Source organism: Triticum aestivum, chromosome 2D (genome assembly GCF_018294505.1).
Source record: "Triticum aestivum cultivar Chinese Spring chromosome 2D, IWGSC CS RefSeq v2.1, whole genome shotgun sequence".
NCBI lineage: Eukaryota > Viridiplantae > Streptophyta > Magnoliopsida > Poales > Poaceae > Triticum > Triticum aestivum.
In genome coordinates this window covers 615,237,494-615,255,003 of record NC_057799.1, presented here as the reverse complement: position 1 = coordinate 615,255,003, position 17,510 = coordinate 615,237,494, and the positions used below count along the sequence as shown (strand labels likewise).

At 44.7% G+C, this 17,510-nt stretch overlaps 1 protein-coding gene across 1 annotated transcript; it reads right to left on the bottom strand.

Annotated features, from left to right (window-relative positions):
- Positions 1-323: 323 nt before the first annotated feature.
- On the bottom strand, positions 324-1,631 carry LOC123050417 (transcription factor ILI1-like). The gene is made up of 2 exons (XM_044473218.1): positions 1,103-1,631; positions 324-988 (listed from the first exon to the last, which is right to left on the bottom strand). The coding sequence occupies exons 1-2, from the start codon at positions 1,238-1,240 to the stop codon at positions 836-838; spliced, it is 291 nt and encodes a 96-aa protein (XP_044329153.1). The 5' UTR covers positions 1,241-1,631; the 3' UTR covers positions 324-835.
- Positions 1,632-17,510: the final 15,879 nt, after the last annotated feature.

The following is a 17,510-nucleotide window of genomic DNA, read 5'->3' as shown; positions in this document are numbered from 1 at the left end:
TGCCACACTTTTTTAACTACATGATTGGCGTGTCGTCATAGGGTGAGTTTTTTTGTTAAATCTTGTCGCAGTTGTGGTGGCCATTTTGTTCGTCACACTTCTTATGGGTGGTCGTCGTTTGCCTAAAGTTAGTTGTGGCAAAGTTAGTCATGAACCAAACATGCCCTAATATTCACTTTTTGAGGCATGCAGGTTCTTCGTACAAATAATCGCCCCTAACTAGCTAATTGTGCTCCAAAATTAATGAGCTCAGATGATAAAGCGTACACAACACACTACACACAGTCACACACACACACAAGACACAAGACACAACACACGTATGCATACATCCAAGAGCGCTAGCTGCAATTATCAGGCGTGGCCCATAATCAGGAAAAACAAGCGACCGATCTTAATCAAGAGTCAATTAAGTACCAAACTAATCAACAAAGCACTAGACAACACGCATTAGCCTTTCAGCGTACAGCAGCGTGATGCCAAGCCCTACTACTGGCTAGATAGATACTGGCAGTGTACCGCACAGTGCCAGTATCTCGTGTAATTAAAACCACCGATCATCGTTGCTGTCCAGCCATGCCCGGCACCGCCACCGCCAGCGCCAGGCAATGCTGGCTACAAACCTCTCGCAATCCAATCCAAACTAATCAAGCAGATTAATTAACTAAGAAAATGCAAAAACCTCAAGGAAAAAAGGCTTGCACGTACGTACACTAGCTTGCACGCTAGCCATAGCCACCCAGGGGCATGCTAGCTCGTAGTATGATCTAACGGCGACGGACGGTGTCACGGACGCACGTGTGCGCCGCCGATGGGAGGACGGTGGGAGGGTGGGTCACATGAGGAGGCTCCTGATGACGGCGGCCTGCTCGGCGGTGACGGCGTCGGAGGCGAGCAGCGCGGCGAGGGTCTCGCTGAGGTCGTCCACCTCCCGGTGCAGGCTCCGGATGTAGCTGCAAGTCTCCTGCAGCACCCTCGCCGCCGAACCCTGCAGACAACACGAAGGCTAACTCTCAGTGACACTGGACTGGACGCGCGCGTCGCCATCAGCTGCCTATTCACGGAAAAAGCAGCTGGTACTTTGGTTCGGTACTCTACTCACCCTGTGAGCGCCATTGCGAGCTTGGGACTCCGGGAGCAGCGCCTGCAGCTTGGACAGCAGCTCGGAGATCTGGTCCTCCGAGATCGACGGCGAGCTCCCGGCGCTCCGCGTGCGTGACCTTCGGCTGCTCGACGACATGCTCGCTCGCTCGATCGCTCGCTCACAGCCCGCGCGCGCTAGACAGCTTATGAACGTACGTATCGAGCTGTAGCTTAGAGTGCCCACACCCACACGCAGCTAGCAGTAGGAGATATAGCTTAGCTAAGCTAGCAGCAGACTAACAGTTGGGTGAGTGTAGCTGCTAGCTTGTTGCTTGTTTTTGGTGCAGGTGAGTGGCAGCTGCAGCCGAGGCGAGAGCTATATATAGCGGCCCGAGAAGCAGCTAGCAGAGCGAAGAAGATGAGGTGAGTAGCCGCAGCGCAAGATGGATCAGAGAGGGGAGGAAGCAAGCTAGCTTAGCAGGTGGTAGGAGGAAGAGGAGGGAGCTAGTTAGAAAGAAAGCGAGGGCTGTAAATGGGTGACAGGGAGAGACGACGTGGTGAGCCATGGAGAGCGGCAGCACCACTCTACTACCAGTGGTACTGAGTGGTAGTATTCAGTGACAGTTGCAGCCGAGGTGAGTACTATAGCAGGAGTAGACGGCTCAATTGGGCCCGGGCTTGGGCCGTAGGGCTGGTTAGGACGTACGAGATCGATCCAGTAAATGCTTGTTTATTTCTTCTGTTGGTAGTATTAGTTTAGTTGTGTGGCCTCTGGATTTTGTCTGCACTGTGCGCGGCGGGCTTACACATGGGGGGAGTGTGGAGGTTTCTCTAGATCTGCATGATGCATGCTGAGCACACATGCACGAGCATCGTCCTTGATAGATTAAGAGATCATCAATGTCTCCTAGTGCATAATCATGCATAGATTAAATTAACATGTATCAATGAAGAAGGCTTTATTTCAGAATCCAAATACTCCCTCCGTCACAAAATTGACTCGACTTTGTACTAACTTTGTATTAAAGAGAGTAGGATTTTACCGTCTCTCTATGTCTATGTTGACTGCGTTTTTTTTCTCAAGTGACATTGTACTAGAAAAAAGATGTATTGTTCTAAGGAAAACACTTGGCTTCAACCGGCGGATTGCACGCGAGAGCATCATCCGCCTTGTCCGTTCAACTCGTGTAGCTGCTTGCTGCTCACTGTCCGCTATCGGTTTTTGCAGCAATGTCTCTGTTGCAAAAATAGTTTTAGCAGTACCTTTGTTGCAAAATAAATAAAATGTAACGAGATCTCTATCATAAAAAAATTTGCAGCAAGATCTCTCTTACAAAAAAATTGTAATAAGTCTTCTGTTGCAAAAAATAATTCTACAACTTGACTTATGTTGCAAAATTTTCTGCAACATGACCCGCGTTGCAGAAATTTCTTGCAACACGACTTGTGTTACAATGGCAGAAGGTGACGCTCGACCACTCAATACATCAAATCTGACGGCTCGCGAGGCGCTGCCGGCCGACACGTAGCAGCGCCCTTGTTCTAAACCGACCGGAACTTGAGAAAATCGAAGTCCATTTAGGATTGGCAAAAACCGAAAAAATAAAACAGATGGGAACTGTTAAACAATGCCTTCCTTACAAATGTGTTCTTCAACAGTGTACTAACCAGCAAACATGGCCTTACTTGAAAATATGTGCGTGTGCTTCTGTATTAGTGCCATGGGTGCAGGAGTTCAAAGACTGTTTGCATATCATTTGCCTACTCAACTCGTTCGTGCAGGAACATCTAGGGACGCTGGAAGATTCGTATAGGGTTGTCCCAAGCTGTGTGTGGTGTGGGGGAGAAGGACTGAAGCTTGAAGGAGGGCCAGAATATAAAAACACTGTGTGGAGCGCAGAAATGCCAAGCGCTGGAGCCGGAGGTCGATGCCGATTGGTCACTGCACGGCGCCATGAACTGAACTCCACGTAGGCCATGCTGGTCCTGCCCAATTAACAAGCTTTTCCAACAGGCTCACGCCATGGCCATTGGCTGGCTAACCATCTGCCTCGCGAGGACGATCGAGAAAACTGGTTAGTAGTATAATCATTTGGACTGTACGGGGCAACAGTTCCCATTATAGAAATCCACCAACTACCATCATTGGATCCGTCCTCATGATGCGCCCAATCATGCACTGACCGGTTGTAGTAGAAGCAGTGTAGATATGCTGGACCTCTATATGTTTTGCCATTTCAAATGGCATCTACTGGTTGCTACCTTTGCTGCCTGAGCATCTTCAGCTAAATTGCTTCTTCATTGAGGATCTTTGTCATCTCTGTCCTGTTTCTACCTCTGTTATGGACGTGTTTGGTTGCTAGCAAAATAACCATGCGGGCTCTTGGGGCCAAATCCGAATTGTTTGGTTGCATGTGCCACGGAGAGAAACAAGCCCGCATGAAACTCAAAGGAGCCCTCAGCCTTACCTGAGAGGAATACTCAAATCAGTCGTTTCCTCACATGCAGACTCATGCCCGTGTAATTTACACTGCGGGGGACGTTGCGCGTTGGGTTTTCCGGATAACCAAACAAGTTGCAGAACTTGGCTCAGTGCAAGCATGCCCTCATGCAGGCTCTACCGTGCCAGGTTCCAAAACACGTGAAAAGTGGGATGGGAACCAAACTCACCCTATGCTCCATGTTTCCGCTTTATGTTGACCTTGTAAGGCTTAATTATCGTGGGTGTTCAGCTTTTGCAACGTCAGGACCTTCGTTTAGTTGTGTGGGGTTTCTGGGATGCGTCCCACGATTACCAGGGACTGTAGTCTAGCTTTCAGCAATATGATTTTATGTTGTTTTCTTTTGAGTTGTTTGTATGATAATCTCTCCTGGTTTCCATTACTGGAAATCGACCCTTTTTATTCGACAAAATTCAAATGAACTGTTAAACGTAACACTTGCAAAATGAACCGTGTGTTCTATCAATAAAGCAACAAACATCTCTCATTCATGGAAGCACTCGCGGCTAGGGTGGTGGGATGATTAAAATTCACTTCTAGTAATTAAATCCTTTTAGTCTTTATCTAGTTAAAAAATAATTGTGATTTCATTTTGGTCTTTTTCAGCGAAATCAATGGTTTTCTTTGGTTTTCCATCGTGGACTGTTAATATATACCATTTCACATTCCAAAAATGAACAAACATTGCATTTTTAATGTGTAGCTATATTTTTTTATTTCCTTTACTTCTATGGTTCGGTTATTAAAAGGTTTGTTGAAGGAAATATGCCCTAGAGGCAATAATAAAGTTATTATTTATTTCCTTATATCATGATAAATGTTTATTATTACTTCTATGGTTCGGTTATATCATGATGATGTATTACGGAACGAGTAAAGAGACTTGCCGGTAACGAGATTGAACTAGGTATTAAGATATCTACGATCGAATCTCGGGCAAGTAACATACCGATGACAAAGGGAACAACGTATGTTGTTATGCGGTTTGACCGATAAAGATCTTCGTAGAATATGTAGGAGCCAATATGGGCATCCAGGTCCTGCTATTGGTTATTGACAAGAGAGGTGTCTCGGTCATGTCTACATAGTTCTCGAACCCGTAGGGTCCGCACGCTTAACGTTCGTTGACGATATAGTACTATGAGTTATGTATGTTGGTGACCGAATGTTGTTCGGAGTTTTGGATGAGATCACGGATATGACGAGGAACTCTGGAATGGTCCGGAAGTAAAGATTGATATGTGGATAGTAGTGTTTGATCTCCGGAAAGGTTCCGGAATCCATCGGAAGGGGTTCCGGATGTTTCCTGAAATGTTTGAGCACGAGAACACTTTATCTGGGCCAAAGGGGAAAGCCCACGAGGTTTTTGGAAAGCGCAAAAGGAAGTTTTGCGGAGTCCAGGGGCCAGACGCCGGGAACCCTGGCGTCTGGGTCCAGACGCCGGGAACCCTGGCGTCTGGGTCCAGACGCCGGGAACCCTGGCGTCTGGCCCTGGAGTCCGAGAAGGACTCTTGCCTTTCGGGTGAAACCGACTTTGTGGAAGCTTTTACTCCAAGTTTCGACCCCAAGGCTCAACATATAAATAGAGGGGTAGGGCTAGCACCCAAGAGACATCAAGAAACACCAAGCCGTGTGCCGGCAACCCCGTCTCCTCTAGTTTATCCTCCGTCATAGTTTTCGTAGTGCTTAGGCGAAGCCCTGCGAAGATTGTTCTTCACCAACACCGTCACCACGCCGTCGTGCTGCCGGAACTCATCTACTACTTCACCCCTCTTGCTGGATCGAGAAGGTGAGGACGTCACCGAGCCGAATGTGTGCAGAACTCGGAGGTTCCGTGCTTTCGGTACTTGGATCGGTCGGATCGTGAAGACGTACGACTACATCAACCGCGTTGATATAACGCTTCCTCTTACGGTCTACGAGGGTACGTAGACAACACTCTCCCCTCTTGTTGCTATGCATCACCATGATCTTGCGTGTGCGTAGGAAATTTTTGAAATTACTACGTTCCCCAACAGTGGCATCAGAGCCTGGTTTTATGCGTAGATGTCATATGCACGAGTAGAACACAAGTGAGTTGTGGGCGATATAAGTCATACTGCTTACCAGCATGTCATACTTTGGTTCGGCGGTATTGTTGGATGAAGCGGCCTGGACCAACATTACGCGTACGCTTACGCGAGACTGGTTCTACCGACGTGCTTTGCACATAGGTGGCTGGCGGGTGTCAGTTTCTCCAACTTTAGTTGAACCGAGTGTGGCTACGCCCGGTCCTTGCGAAGGTTAAAACAACACCAACTTGACAAACTATCGTTGTGGTTTTGATGCGTAGGTAAGAACGGTTCTTGCTCAGCCCGTAGCAGCCACGTAAAAACTTGCAACAATAAAGTAGAGGACATCTAACTTGTTTTTGCAGGGCATGTTGTGATGTGATATGGTCAAAGCATGATGCTAAATTTTATTGTATGAGATGATCATGTTTTGTAACCGAGTTATCGGCAACTGGCAGGAGCCATATGGTTGTCGCTTTATTGTATGCAATGCAATCGCCCTGTAATGCTTTACTTTATCACTAAGCGGTAGCGATAGTCGTAGAAGCATAAGATTGGCGAGACGACAACGATGCTACGATGGAGATCAAGGTGTCGCGCCGGTGACGATGGTGATCAGGACGGTGCTTCGGAGATGGAGATCACAAGCACAAGATGATGATGGCCATATCATATCACTTATATTGATTGCATGTGATGTTTATCTTTTATGCATCTTATCTTGCTTTGATTGACGGTAGCATTATAAGATGATCTCTCACTAAATTTCAAGATAAAAGTGTTCTCCCTGAGTATGCACCGTTGCCAAAGTTCGTCGTGCCCAGACACCACGTGATGATCGGGTGTGATAAGCTCTACGTCCATCTACAACGGGTGCAAGCCAGTTTTGCACACGCAGAATACTCAGGTTAAACTTGACGAGCCTAGCATATGCAGATATGGCCTCGGAACACTGAGACCGAAAGGTCGAGCGTGAATCATATAGTAGATATGATCAACATAGTGATGTTCACCATTGAAAGCTACTCCATTTCACGTGATGATTGGTTATGGTTTAGTTGATTTGGATCACGTGATCACTCAGAGGATTAGAGGAATGTCTATCTAAGTGGGAGTTCTTAAGTAATATGATTAATTGAACTTTAATTTATCATGAACTTAGTACCTGATAGTATCTTGCTTGTCTATGTTGATTGTAGATAGATGGCCCGTGCTGTTGTTCCGTTGAATTTTAATGCGTTCCTTGAGAAAGCAAAGTTGAAAGATGATGGTAGCAATTACACGGACTGGGTCCGTAACTTGAGGATTATCCTCATTGCTGCACAGAAGAATTATGTCCTGGAAGCACCTCTAGGTGCCAAACCTGCTGCAGGAGCAACACCAGATGTTATGAACGTCTGGCAGAGCAAAGCTGATGACTATTCGATAGTTCAGTGTGCCATGCTTTACGGCTTAGAACCGGGACTTCAACGACGTTTTGAACGTCATGGAGCATATGAGATGTTCCAGGAGTTGAAGTTAATATTTCAAGCAAATGCCCGGATTGAGAGATATGAAGTCTCCAATAAGTTCTACAGCTGTAAGATGGAGGAGAATAGTTCTGTCAGTGAGCATATACTCAAAATGTCTGGGTATAATAATCACTTGATTCAACTAGGAGTTAATCTTCCGGATGACAGCGTCATTGACAGAATTCTTTAATCACTGCCACCAAGCTACAAGAGCTTCGTGATGAACTATAACATGCAAGGGATGGATAAGACGATTCCCGAGCTCTTCGCAATGCTAAAAGCTGCGGAGGTAGAAATCAAGAAGGAGCATCAAGTGTTGATGGTTAATAAGACCACCAGTTTCAAGAAAAAGGGCAAAGGGAAGAAGAAGGGGAACTTCAAGAAGAACATCAAGCAAGTTGCTGCTCAAGAGAAGAAACCCAAGTCTGGACCTAAGCCTGAGACTGAGTGCTTCTACTGCAAGCAGACTGGTCACTAGAAGCGGAACTGCCCCAAGTATTTGGTGGATAAGAAGGATGGCAAGGTGAACAAAGGTATATGTGATATACATGTTATTGATGTGTATCTTACCAGAGCTCGCAGTAGCACCTGGGTATTTGATACTGGTTCTATTGCTAATATTTGCAACTCAAAACAGGGACTACAGATTAAGCGAACACTGGCCAAGGACGAGGTGACGATGCGCGTGGGAAACAGTTCCAAAGTCGATGTGATCGCCGTCGGCACGCTACCTCTACACCTACCTTCGGGATTAGTATTAGACCTAAATAATTGTTATTTGGTGCCAGCGTTGAGCATGAACATTATATCTGGATCTTGTTTGATGCGAGATAGTTATTCATTTAAATCAGAGAATAATGGTTATTCTATTTATATGAGTAATATCTTTTATGGTCATGCACCCTTGAAGAGCGGTCTATTTTTGATGAATCTCGATAGTAGTGATACACATATTCATAATGTTGAAACCAAAAGATGCAGAGTTGATAATGATAGTGCAACTTATTTGTGGCACTATCGTTTGGGTCATATTGGTGTAAAGCGCATGAAGAAACTCCATACTGATGGACTTTTGGAATCACTTGGTACTTGCGAACCATGCCTCATGGGCAACATGACTAAAACGCCGTTCTCCGGAACTATGGAGCGAGCAACAGATTTGTTGGAAATCATACATACAGATGTATGTGGTCCGATAAATGTTGAGGCTCGCGGCGGATATCGTTATTTTCTCACCTTCACAGATGATTTAAGCAGATATGGGTATATCTACTTAATGAAATATAAGTCTGAAACATTTGAAAAGTTCAAAGAATTTCAGAGTGAAGTTGAAAATCATCGTAACAAGAAAATAAAGTTTCTACGATCTGATCGTGGAGGAGAATATTTGAGTTACGAGTATGGTCTACATTTGAAACAATGCGGAATAGTTTCGCAACTCACGCCACCCGGAACACCACAACGTAATGGTGTGTCCGAACGTCGTAATCGTACTTTACTAGATATGGTGCGATCTATGATGTCTCTTACTGATTTACCGCTATCATTTTGGGGTTATGCTTTAGAGACGGCTGCATTCACGTTAAATAGGGCACCATCAAAATCCGTTGAGACGACGCCTTATGAACTGTGGTTTGGCAAGATACCAAAGTTGTCGTTTCTTAAAGTTTGGGGTTGCGATGCTTATGTGAAAAAGCTTCAACCTGATAAGCTCGAACCCAAATCGGAGAAATGTGTCTTCATAGGATACCCAAAGGAGACTGTTGGGTACACCTTCTATCACAGATCCGAAGGCAAAACATTCGTTGCTAAGAATGGATCCTTTCTAGAGAAGGAGTTTCTCTCGAAAGAAGTGAGTGGGAGGAAAGTAGAACTTGATGAGGTAACCGTACCTGCTCCCTTATTGGAAAGTAGTTCATCACAGAAACCGGTTCCTGTGACGTCTATACCAATTAGTGAGGAAGTTAATGATGATGATCATGAAACTTCAGATCAAGTTGTTACTGAACCTCGTAGGTCAACCAGAGTAAGATCCGCACCAGAGTGGTACGGTAATCCTGTTCTGGAGGTTATGTTACTAGACCATGACGAACCTACGAACTATGAAGAAGCGATGGTGAGCCCAGATTCCGCAAAATGGCTTGAGGCCATGAAATCTGAGATGGGATCCATGTATGAGAACAAAGTGTGGACTTTGGTTGACTTGCCCGATGATCGGCAAGCCATTGAGAATAAATGGATCTTCAAGAAGAAGACTGACGCTGACGGTAATGTTACTGTCTATAAAGCTCGACTTGTTGCGAAAGGTTTTCGACAAGTTCAAGGGATTGACTACGATGAGACCTTCTCACCCGTAGCGATGCTTAAGTCTGTCCGAATCATGTTAGCAATTGCCGCATTTTATGATTATGAAATTTGGCAAATGGATGTAAAAACTGCATTCCTGAATGGATTTCTGGAAGAAGAGTTGTATATGATGCAACCGGAAGGTTTTGTCGATCCAAAGGGAGCTAACAAAGTGTGCAAGCTCCAGCGATCCATTTATGGACTGGTGCAAGCCTCTCGGAGTTGGAATAAACGCTTTGATAGTGTGATCAAAGCATTTGGTTTTATACAGACTTTTGGAGAAGCCTGTATTTACAAGAAAGTGAGTGGGAGCTCTGTAGCATTTCTGATATTATATGTGGATGACATATTGCTGATTGGAAATGATATAGAATTTCTGGATAGCATAAAGGGATACTTGAATAAGAGTTTTTCAATGAAGGACCTCGGTGAAGCTGCTTATATATTGGGCATCAAGATCTATAGAGATAGATCAAGACGCTTAATTGGACTTTCACAAAGCACATACCTTGACAAAGTTTTGAAGAAGTTCAAAATGGATCAAGCAAAGAAAGGGTTCTTGCCTGTGTTACAAGGTGTGAAGTTGAGTAAGACTCAATGCCCGACCACTGCAGAAGATAGAGAGAAGATGAAAGATGTTCCCTATGCTTCAGCCATAGGCTCTATCATGTATGCAATGCTGTGTACCAGACCTGATGTGTGCCTTGCTATAAGTCTAGCAGGGAGGTACCAAAGTAATCCAGGAGTGGATCACTGGACAGCGGTCAAGAACATCCTGAAATACCTGAAAAGGACTAAGGATATGTTTCTCGTTTATGGAGGTGACAAAGAGCTAGTCGTAAATGGTTACGTTGATGCAAGCTTTGACACTGATCCGGATGATTCTAAATCGCAAACCGGATACGTGTTTACATTCAACGGTGGAGCTGTCAGTTGGTGCAGTTCTAAACAAAGCGTCGTGGCGGGATCTACGTGTGAAGCGGAGTACATAGCTGCTTCGGAAGCAGCAAATGAAGGAGTCTGGATGAAGGAGTTCATATCCGATCTAGGTGTCATACCTAGTGCATCGGGTCCAATGAAAATCTTTTGTGACAATACTGGTGCAATTGCCTTGGCGAAGGAATCCAGATTTCACAAGAGAACCAAGCACATCAAGAGACGCTTCAACTCCATCCGGGATCTAGTCCAGGTGGGAGACATAGAAATTTGCAAGATACATACGGATCTGAATGTTGCAGACCCGTTGACTAAGCCTCTTCCACGAGCAAAACATGATCAGCAGCAAGGCTCCATGGGTGTTAGAATCATTACTGTGTAATCTAGATTATTGACTCTAGTGCAAGTGGGAGACTGAAGGAAATATGCCCTAGAGGCAATAATAAAGTTATTATTTATTTCCTTATATCATGATAAATGTTTATTATTCATGCTAGAATTGTATTAACCAGAAACATAATACATGTGTGAATACATAGACAAACAGAGTGTCACTAGTATGCCTCTACTTGACTAGCTCGTTGATCAAAGATGGTTATGTTTCCTAGCCATTGACATGACTTGCCATTTGATTAACGGGATCACCTCATTAGGAGAATGATGTGATTGAATTGACCCATTCCGTTAGCTTAGCACTCGATCGTTTAGTATTCTGCTATTGCTTTGTTCATGACTTATACATGTTCCTATGACTATGGGATTATGCAACTCCCGTTTACCGGAGGAACACTTTGTGTGCTACCAAACGTCACAACGTAACTGGGTGATTATAAAGGTGCTCTACAGGTGTCTCCAAAGGTACTTGTTGGGTTGGCGTATTTCGAGATTAGGATTTGTCACTCCGATTGTCGGAGAGGTATCTCTGGGCCCACTCGGTAATGCACATCACTATAAGCCTTGCAAGCATTGCAACTAATGAGTTAGTTGCGGGATGATGTATTACGGAACGAGTAAAGAGACTTGCCGGTAACGAGATTGAACTAGGTATTGAGATACCTACGATCGAATCTCGGGCAAGTAACATACCGATGACAAAGGGAACAACGTATGTTGTTATGCGGTTTGACCGATAAAGATCTTTGTTAGAATATGTAGGAACCAATATAAGCATCCAGGTTCCGCTATTGGTTATTGACCGGAGACGAGTCTCGGTCATGTCTACATATTTCTGGAACCCGTAGGGTCCGCACGTTTAAAGTTCGGTGATGATCGGTAATATGAGTTTATGTGTTTTGATGTACCGAAGGTAGTTCGGAGTCCCGGATATGATCACAGACATAACTCCTAGGTCGGCAATGAACTCCTTCATCCAGATTGCTTCATGTGCTGCCTCCGAGGCTTCCATGTACTCCGCTTCACATGTAGATCCCGCCATGACGCTTCGCTTGCAACTGCACCAGCTGACTGCCCCACCATTCAAAATATACACGTATCCGGTTTGTGACTTAGACTCATCCAGATCTGTGTCGAAGCTAGCATCGACGTAACCCTTTACGACGAGCTCTTCGTCACCTCCATAAACGAGAAACATATCCTTAGTCCTTTTCAGGTACTTCAGGATGTTCTTGACCGCTGTCCAGTGTTCCATGCCGGGATTACTTTGGTACCTTCCTACCAAACTTACGACAAGGTTTACATCAGGTCTGGTACACAGCATGGCATACATAATAGACCCTATGGCCGAGGCATAGGGGACGACACTCATCTTTTCTCTATCTTCTGCCGTGGTCGGGCATTGAGTCGTCCTCAATTTCACGCCTTGCAATACAGGCAAGAACCCCTTCTTGGACTGATCCATATTGAACTTCTTCAATATCTTTTCAAGGTATGTGCTTTGTGAAAGACCTATGAGGCGTCTCGATCTATCTCTATAGATCTTGATGCCTAATATGTAAGAAGCTTCTCCAAGGTCCTTCATTGAAAACCACTTATTCAAGTAGGCCTTTATGCTTTCCAAGAATTCTATATCATTTCCCATCAATAGTATGTCATCCACATATAATATGAGAAATGCTACAGAGCTCCCACTCACTTTCTTGTAAACACATGCTTCTCCATAAGTCTGTGTAAGCCCAAACGCTTTGATCATCTCATCAAAGTGAATGTTCCAACTCCGAGATGCCTGCACCAGCCCATAGATTGAGCGCTGGAGCTTGCATACTTTGTCAGCATTCTTAGGATCGACAAAACCTTCCGGCTGCATCATATACAATTCTTCCTTAAAGAAGCCGTTAAGGAATGCCGTTTTGACGTCCATTTGCCATATTTCATAATCGTAGAATGCGGCAATTGCTAACATGATTCGGACAGACTTCAGCTTCGCTACGGGTGAGAAGGTCTCATCGTAGTCAACTCCTTGAACTTGTCGATAACCCTTAGTGACGAGTCGAGCTTTATAGATGGTAACATTTCCATCCGCGTCCGTCTTCTTCTTCAAGATCCATGTATTTTCTATCGCTCGCCGATCATCGGGCAAGTCTGTCAAAGTCCATACTTTGTTTTCATACATGGATCCTATCTCGGATTGCATGGCTTCAAGCCATCTGTTGGAATCTGGGCCCGCCATTGCTTCTTCATAGTTCGAAGGTTCACCGTTGTCCAACAACATGATTTCCAGGACAGGGTTGCCGTACCACTCTGGTGCGGAACGTGTCCTTGTGGACCTACGAAGTTAGTGGTAACTTGATCATGATCGTCATCATTAACTTCCTCTATAGTCGGTGCAGGCACCACAGAAACATTTTCTTGTGCCGCGCTACTTTCTGGTTCGAGAGGGGTCATCTCATCAAGTTCCACTTTCCTCCCACTTACTTCTTTCGAGAGAAACTCTTTCTCCAGAAAGGACCCGTTCTTGGCAACGAAGATCTTGCCTTCGGATCTGAGGTAGAAGGTATACCCAATGGTTCCCTTAGGATATCCTATGAAGACGCATTTTTCCGACTTGGGTTCGAGCTTTTCAGGTTGAAGTTTCTTGACATAAGCATCGCATCCCCAAACTTTCAGAAACGACAGCTTAGGTTTCTTTCCAAACCATAATTCATACGGTGTCGTCTCAACGGATTTCGACGGAGCCCTATTTAAAGTGAATGCGGCAGTCTCTAAAGCATAACCCCAAAATGATAGCGGTAAATCGGTAAGAGACATCATAGATCGCACCATATCCAATAGAGTGCGATTACGATGTTCGGACACACCATTACGCTGAGGTGTTCCAGGCGGCATGAGTTGTGAAACAATTCCACATTTCCTTAAGTGTGTGCCAAATTCGTGACTCAAATATTCCCCTCCACGATCTGATCGTAAGAACTTTATTTTCCTGTCACGTTGATTTTCAACCTCACTCTGAAATTCCTTGAACTTTTCAAAGGTCTCAGACTTGTGTTTCATTAAGTAGACATACCCATATCTACTGAAGTCATCAGTGAGGGTGAGAACATAACGATAGCCACCGCGAGCCTCAACGCTCATTGGACCACACACATCAGTATGTATGATTTCCAATAAGTTGGTTGCTCGCTCCATTGTTCCGGAGAACGGAGTCTTGGTCATTTTTCCCATGAGGCATGGTTCGCACGTGTCAAATGATTCATAATCAAGAGACTCCAAAAGTCCATCTGCATGGAGTTTCTTCATGCGTTTGACACCAATGTGACCAAGGCGGCAGTGCCACAAGTATGTGGGACTATCATTATCAACCTTACATTTCTTGGCATTCACACTATGAATATGTGTAACATCACGTTCAAGATTCATTAAGAATAAACCATTGACCAGTGGGGCATGACCATAAAACATATCTCTCATATAAATAGAACAACCATTATTCTCGGATTTAAATGAGTAGCCATCTCGCATCAAACGAGATCCAGATACAATGTTCATGCTCAAAGCTGGCACTAAATAACAATTGTTGAGGTTTAAAACTAATCCCGTAGGTAAATGTAGAGGTAGCGTGCCGACGGCGATCACATCGACCTTGGAACCATTCCCGACGCGCATCGTCACCTCGTCCTTCGCCAGTCTCCGCTTATTCCGCAGCTCCTGCTTTGAGTTACAAATATGAGCAACCGCACCGGTATCAAATACCCAGGAGCTACTACGAGCGCTGGTTAGGTACACATCAATAACATGTATATCACATATACCTTTGGTATTGCCGGCCTTCTTGTCCGCTAAGTACTTGGGGCAGTTCCGCTTCCAGTGACCGTTTCCCTTGTAATAAAAGCACTCAGTCTCAGGCTTGGGTCCATTCTTTGTCTTCTTCCCGGCAGCTTGCTTACCGGGCGCGGCAACTCCCTTGCCATCTTTCTTGAAGTTCTTCTTACCCTTGCCTTTCTTGAACTTAGTGGTTTTATTCACCATCAACACTTGATGTTCCTTTTTGATCTCCACCTCCGCTAATTTCAGCATTGAATATACCTCAGGAATGGTCTTTTCCATCACCTGCATATTGAAGTTCATCACAAAGCTCTTGTAGCTAGGTGGGAGCGACTGAAGGATTCTGTCAACGACCGCATCATCCGGGAGATTAACTCCCAGCTGAGATAAGCGGTTGTGCAACCCAGACATTTTGAGTATGTGTTCGCTGACGGAACTATTCTCCTCCATCTTACAACTGTAGAACTTGTCGGAGACTTCATATCTCTCGACCCGGGCATGAGCTTGGAAAACCATTTTCAGCTCTTGGAACATCTCATATGCTTCGTGCTGCTCAAAACACTTTTGGAGCCCCGGTTCTAAGCTGTAAAGCATGCCGCACTGAACCAGGGAGTAGTCATCAACACGTGCTTGCCAGGCGTTCATAACGTCTTGGTTTGCTGGGACGGGTGCTGTGGCACCCCGGCTCAGAGCGACCGGTTTACCCTGCATTGCCAGCCCAGAGATCATATCTTCTGGCAACACACAACATATTGGTACAGAAAACAACCGCTTTATTGATGCTAGCGGAACAGAGTTCATATTACAACAGTGGTCGAGGCCAAGCGGCACACTCGGTGCGGCGGAACAATATGTACATTATTTAGTGAACATAAAAGGGTCTCGACTCGAACAACTACGTGGCAGCGGAATAACGTCGTAGCGGAAGCTCCATATCACAGGGACACTGATGTGGACACGATCTAGACTCGAACAGCGCTCCTTTCCAACGAGACTTTCCTGAAATCTGGCATGACACGCCAGGTCAGTACATTGAATGTACTTGCAAGCTCACAACAAGCATAATCATAATGACAAACAATATCATGATATTTAACCAATTATTAATAATGCAACATTATATGTCAACATGCTGTGATCAAGCCCGAACGTCCCTCAGGACAGCTTACCAACTGTGATCATCTCTGGACCACAAACACACCACCATAGTGGTCTTTCTCAAGAACAACTCGTGATCCTTACGGCGATCACAACCACGACCATCATTTGGTCCCAAATACCTCGATGGCCTTTCTGCCATCCATTGACAATGCAAAGTTCATAGCTTAGTGTGCAATTTTTATTAAACGTTGACTCATGGTGGGACCTAGTACGAGGTGTCCGTGACCGTGGACTCGGCTATCGATAGATTATACACTCTGCAGAGGTAGCACACTGTACCCACACCACGGAACCCATGGCCTCGCATTCCCATTCGGGTGGACCAACGGCATTCCGACAAAACCCCTCCATTGCCACAGCACTCTCCCGGCCACTCCGACCCAAATCCCCAACGGGCTGGTCCTGGGTGGCCCCGTGTCTACCAAAGACACCCCGACCACCGTCGTGGTCAAAACACTCCCACTCGGGGACTCGGTACCATAATCTCATCAACGAGCACACAAGATTATGTGTGCTTACCGGGCCAGGGCAAGCACGACATAATCTTCCCTAGATGGAGGCACCGACCAGAGGCCGTGTCAATGGACCGAATCAAGGCCTCCCACAAGGCAAATGTGGTTGCACTGGAAAGAAACTCGATTCAGCGGCACCATGACCCAGTCAACGGTATATTCAAGTTGAATTATATTCAGGATTAACTTTAAACTAAAAATGACCGGTGTCATAGCATGCCATGAAATGCAAAACAACACATGCATCACATATTGATAAAAATGACCGACGTCATCCATATGCACACCAAGCATAAACGTCAACAACTCATATTACTCTACTTGCTCAAAATGACTCACAACTTAACCAAAATATTTTGCAACAAGTTTTATTAATTTCCTACGCAAGAAAGTAACTCCGATAAATCTTTCATATGCTTGACCAAAAGATATCATTATCAACAACTCTTAATTTCTTTATCACTAAGTTGGGTTCAAACATTCTGTAAGACAAGTAATATGATTAAACAAGTATTTAACAGAATATTTCTAACAAATTTTTATCAATTTAAGAATGCAAACACAAAGCTTTAAATAATTACTAACATGCATAACAAAATTATTTCTAACATCACCTCAAATAAATTTTAACTTGCTTACCCTTAACTAGTTTCAACTATTCTGTAAATCAAGCATAACAACTGACCAATACTTAACAGAATACAAATAATTCAATAATTATTTAAATGCATGGGTTAATCATTTCATTTAAGTGAGAAAATCACAAATATTGAAATGGCATCATAAAAATGTTGCTGTGGCTTGCCTTAGTGCAGATGAGGTTCACAAGCCTCCTGGTGATCCTCAAGACAAGCCTCACCTTCTGAAAATAATTTTAAACACAAAAAGAGAATATCAAGAACACTTCTGAAATTCACCAGAAATTCTAAACAGCTCAGAAAAATCTCATCTTTGGTGAGCTGTTAGATTTCCTTTCAAAGAACACAATGCAAAAAGAATCATCTCATTTGGACTTATGGTTAAAAAGTTAAAATTGTTTGAAGCTCTCTGGAATATAAATGAATTTGAATAAAAAGAAACAGCTGGGGGGGTGACGTCGAAGGCGTAAAGCCCAGGGGCGCCACCACTCGTACCGCTTCGCGCGTGTACTGAGTGGCTGACTAGCGGGCCCCGCTAGTCAGGTGGGGGAAG

Bases quoted from the DNA above. Each gene is read 5' to 3' on its own strand.
- LOC123050417 (XM_044473218.1), bottom strand. From the start codon at position 1,240: ATGTCGTCGAGCAGCCGAAGGTCACGCACGCGGAGCGCCGGGAGCTCG. The intron at 989-1,102 runs GTGAGTAGAGTA...TGTTGTCTGCAG, and splicing joins CTCGCAATGGCGCTCACAGG to GGTTCGGCGGCGAGGGTGCT.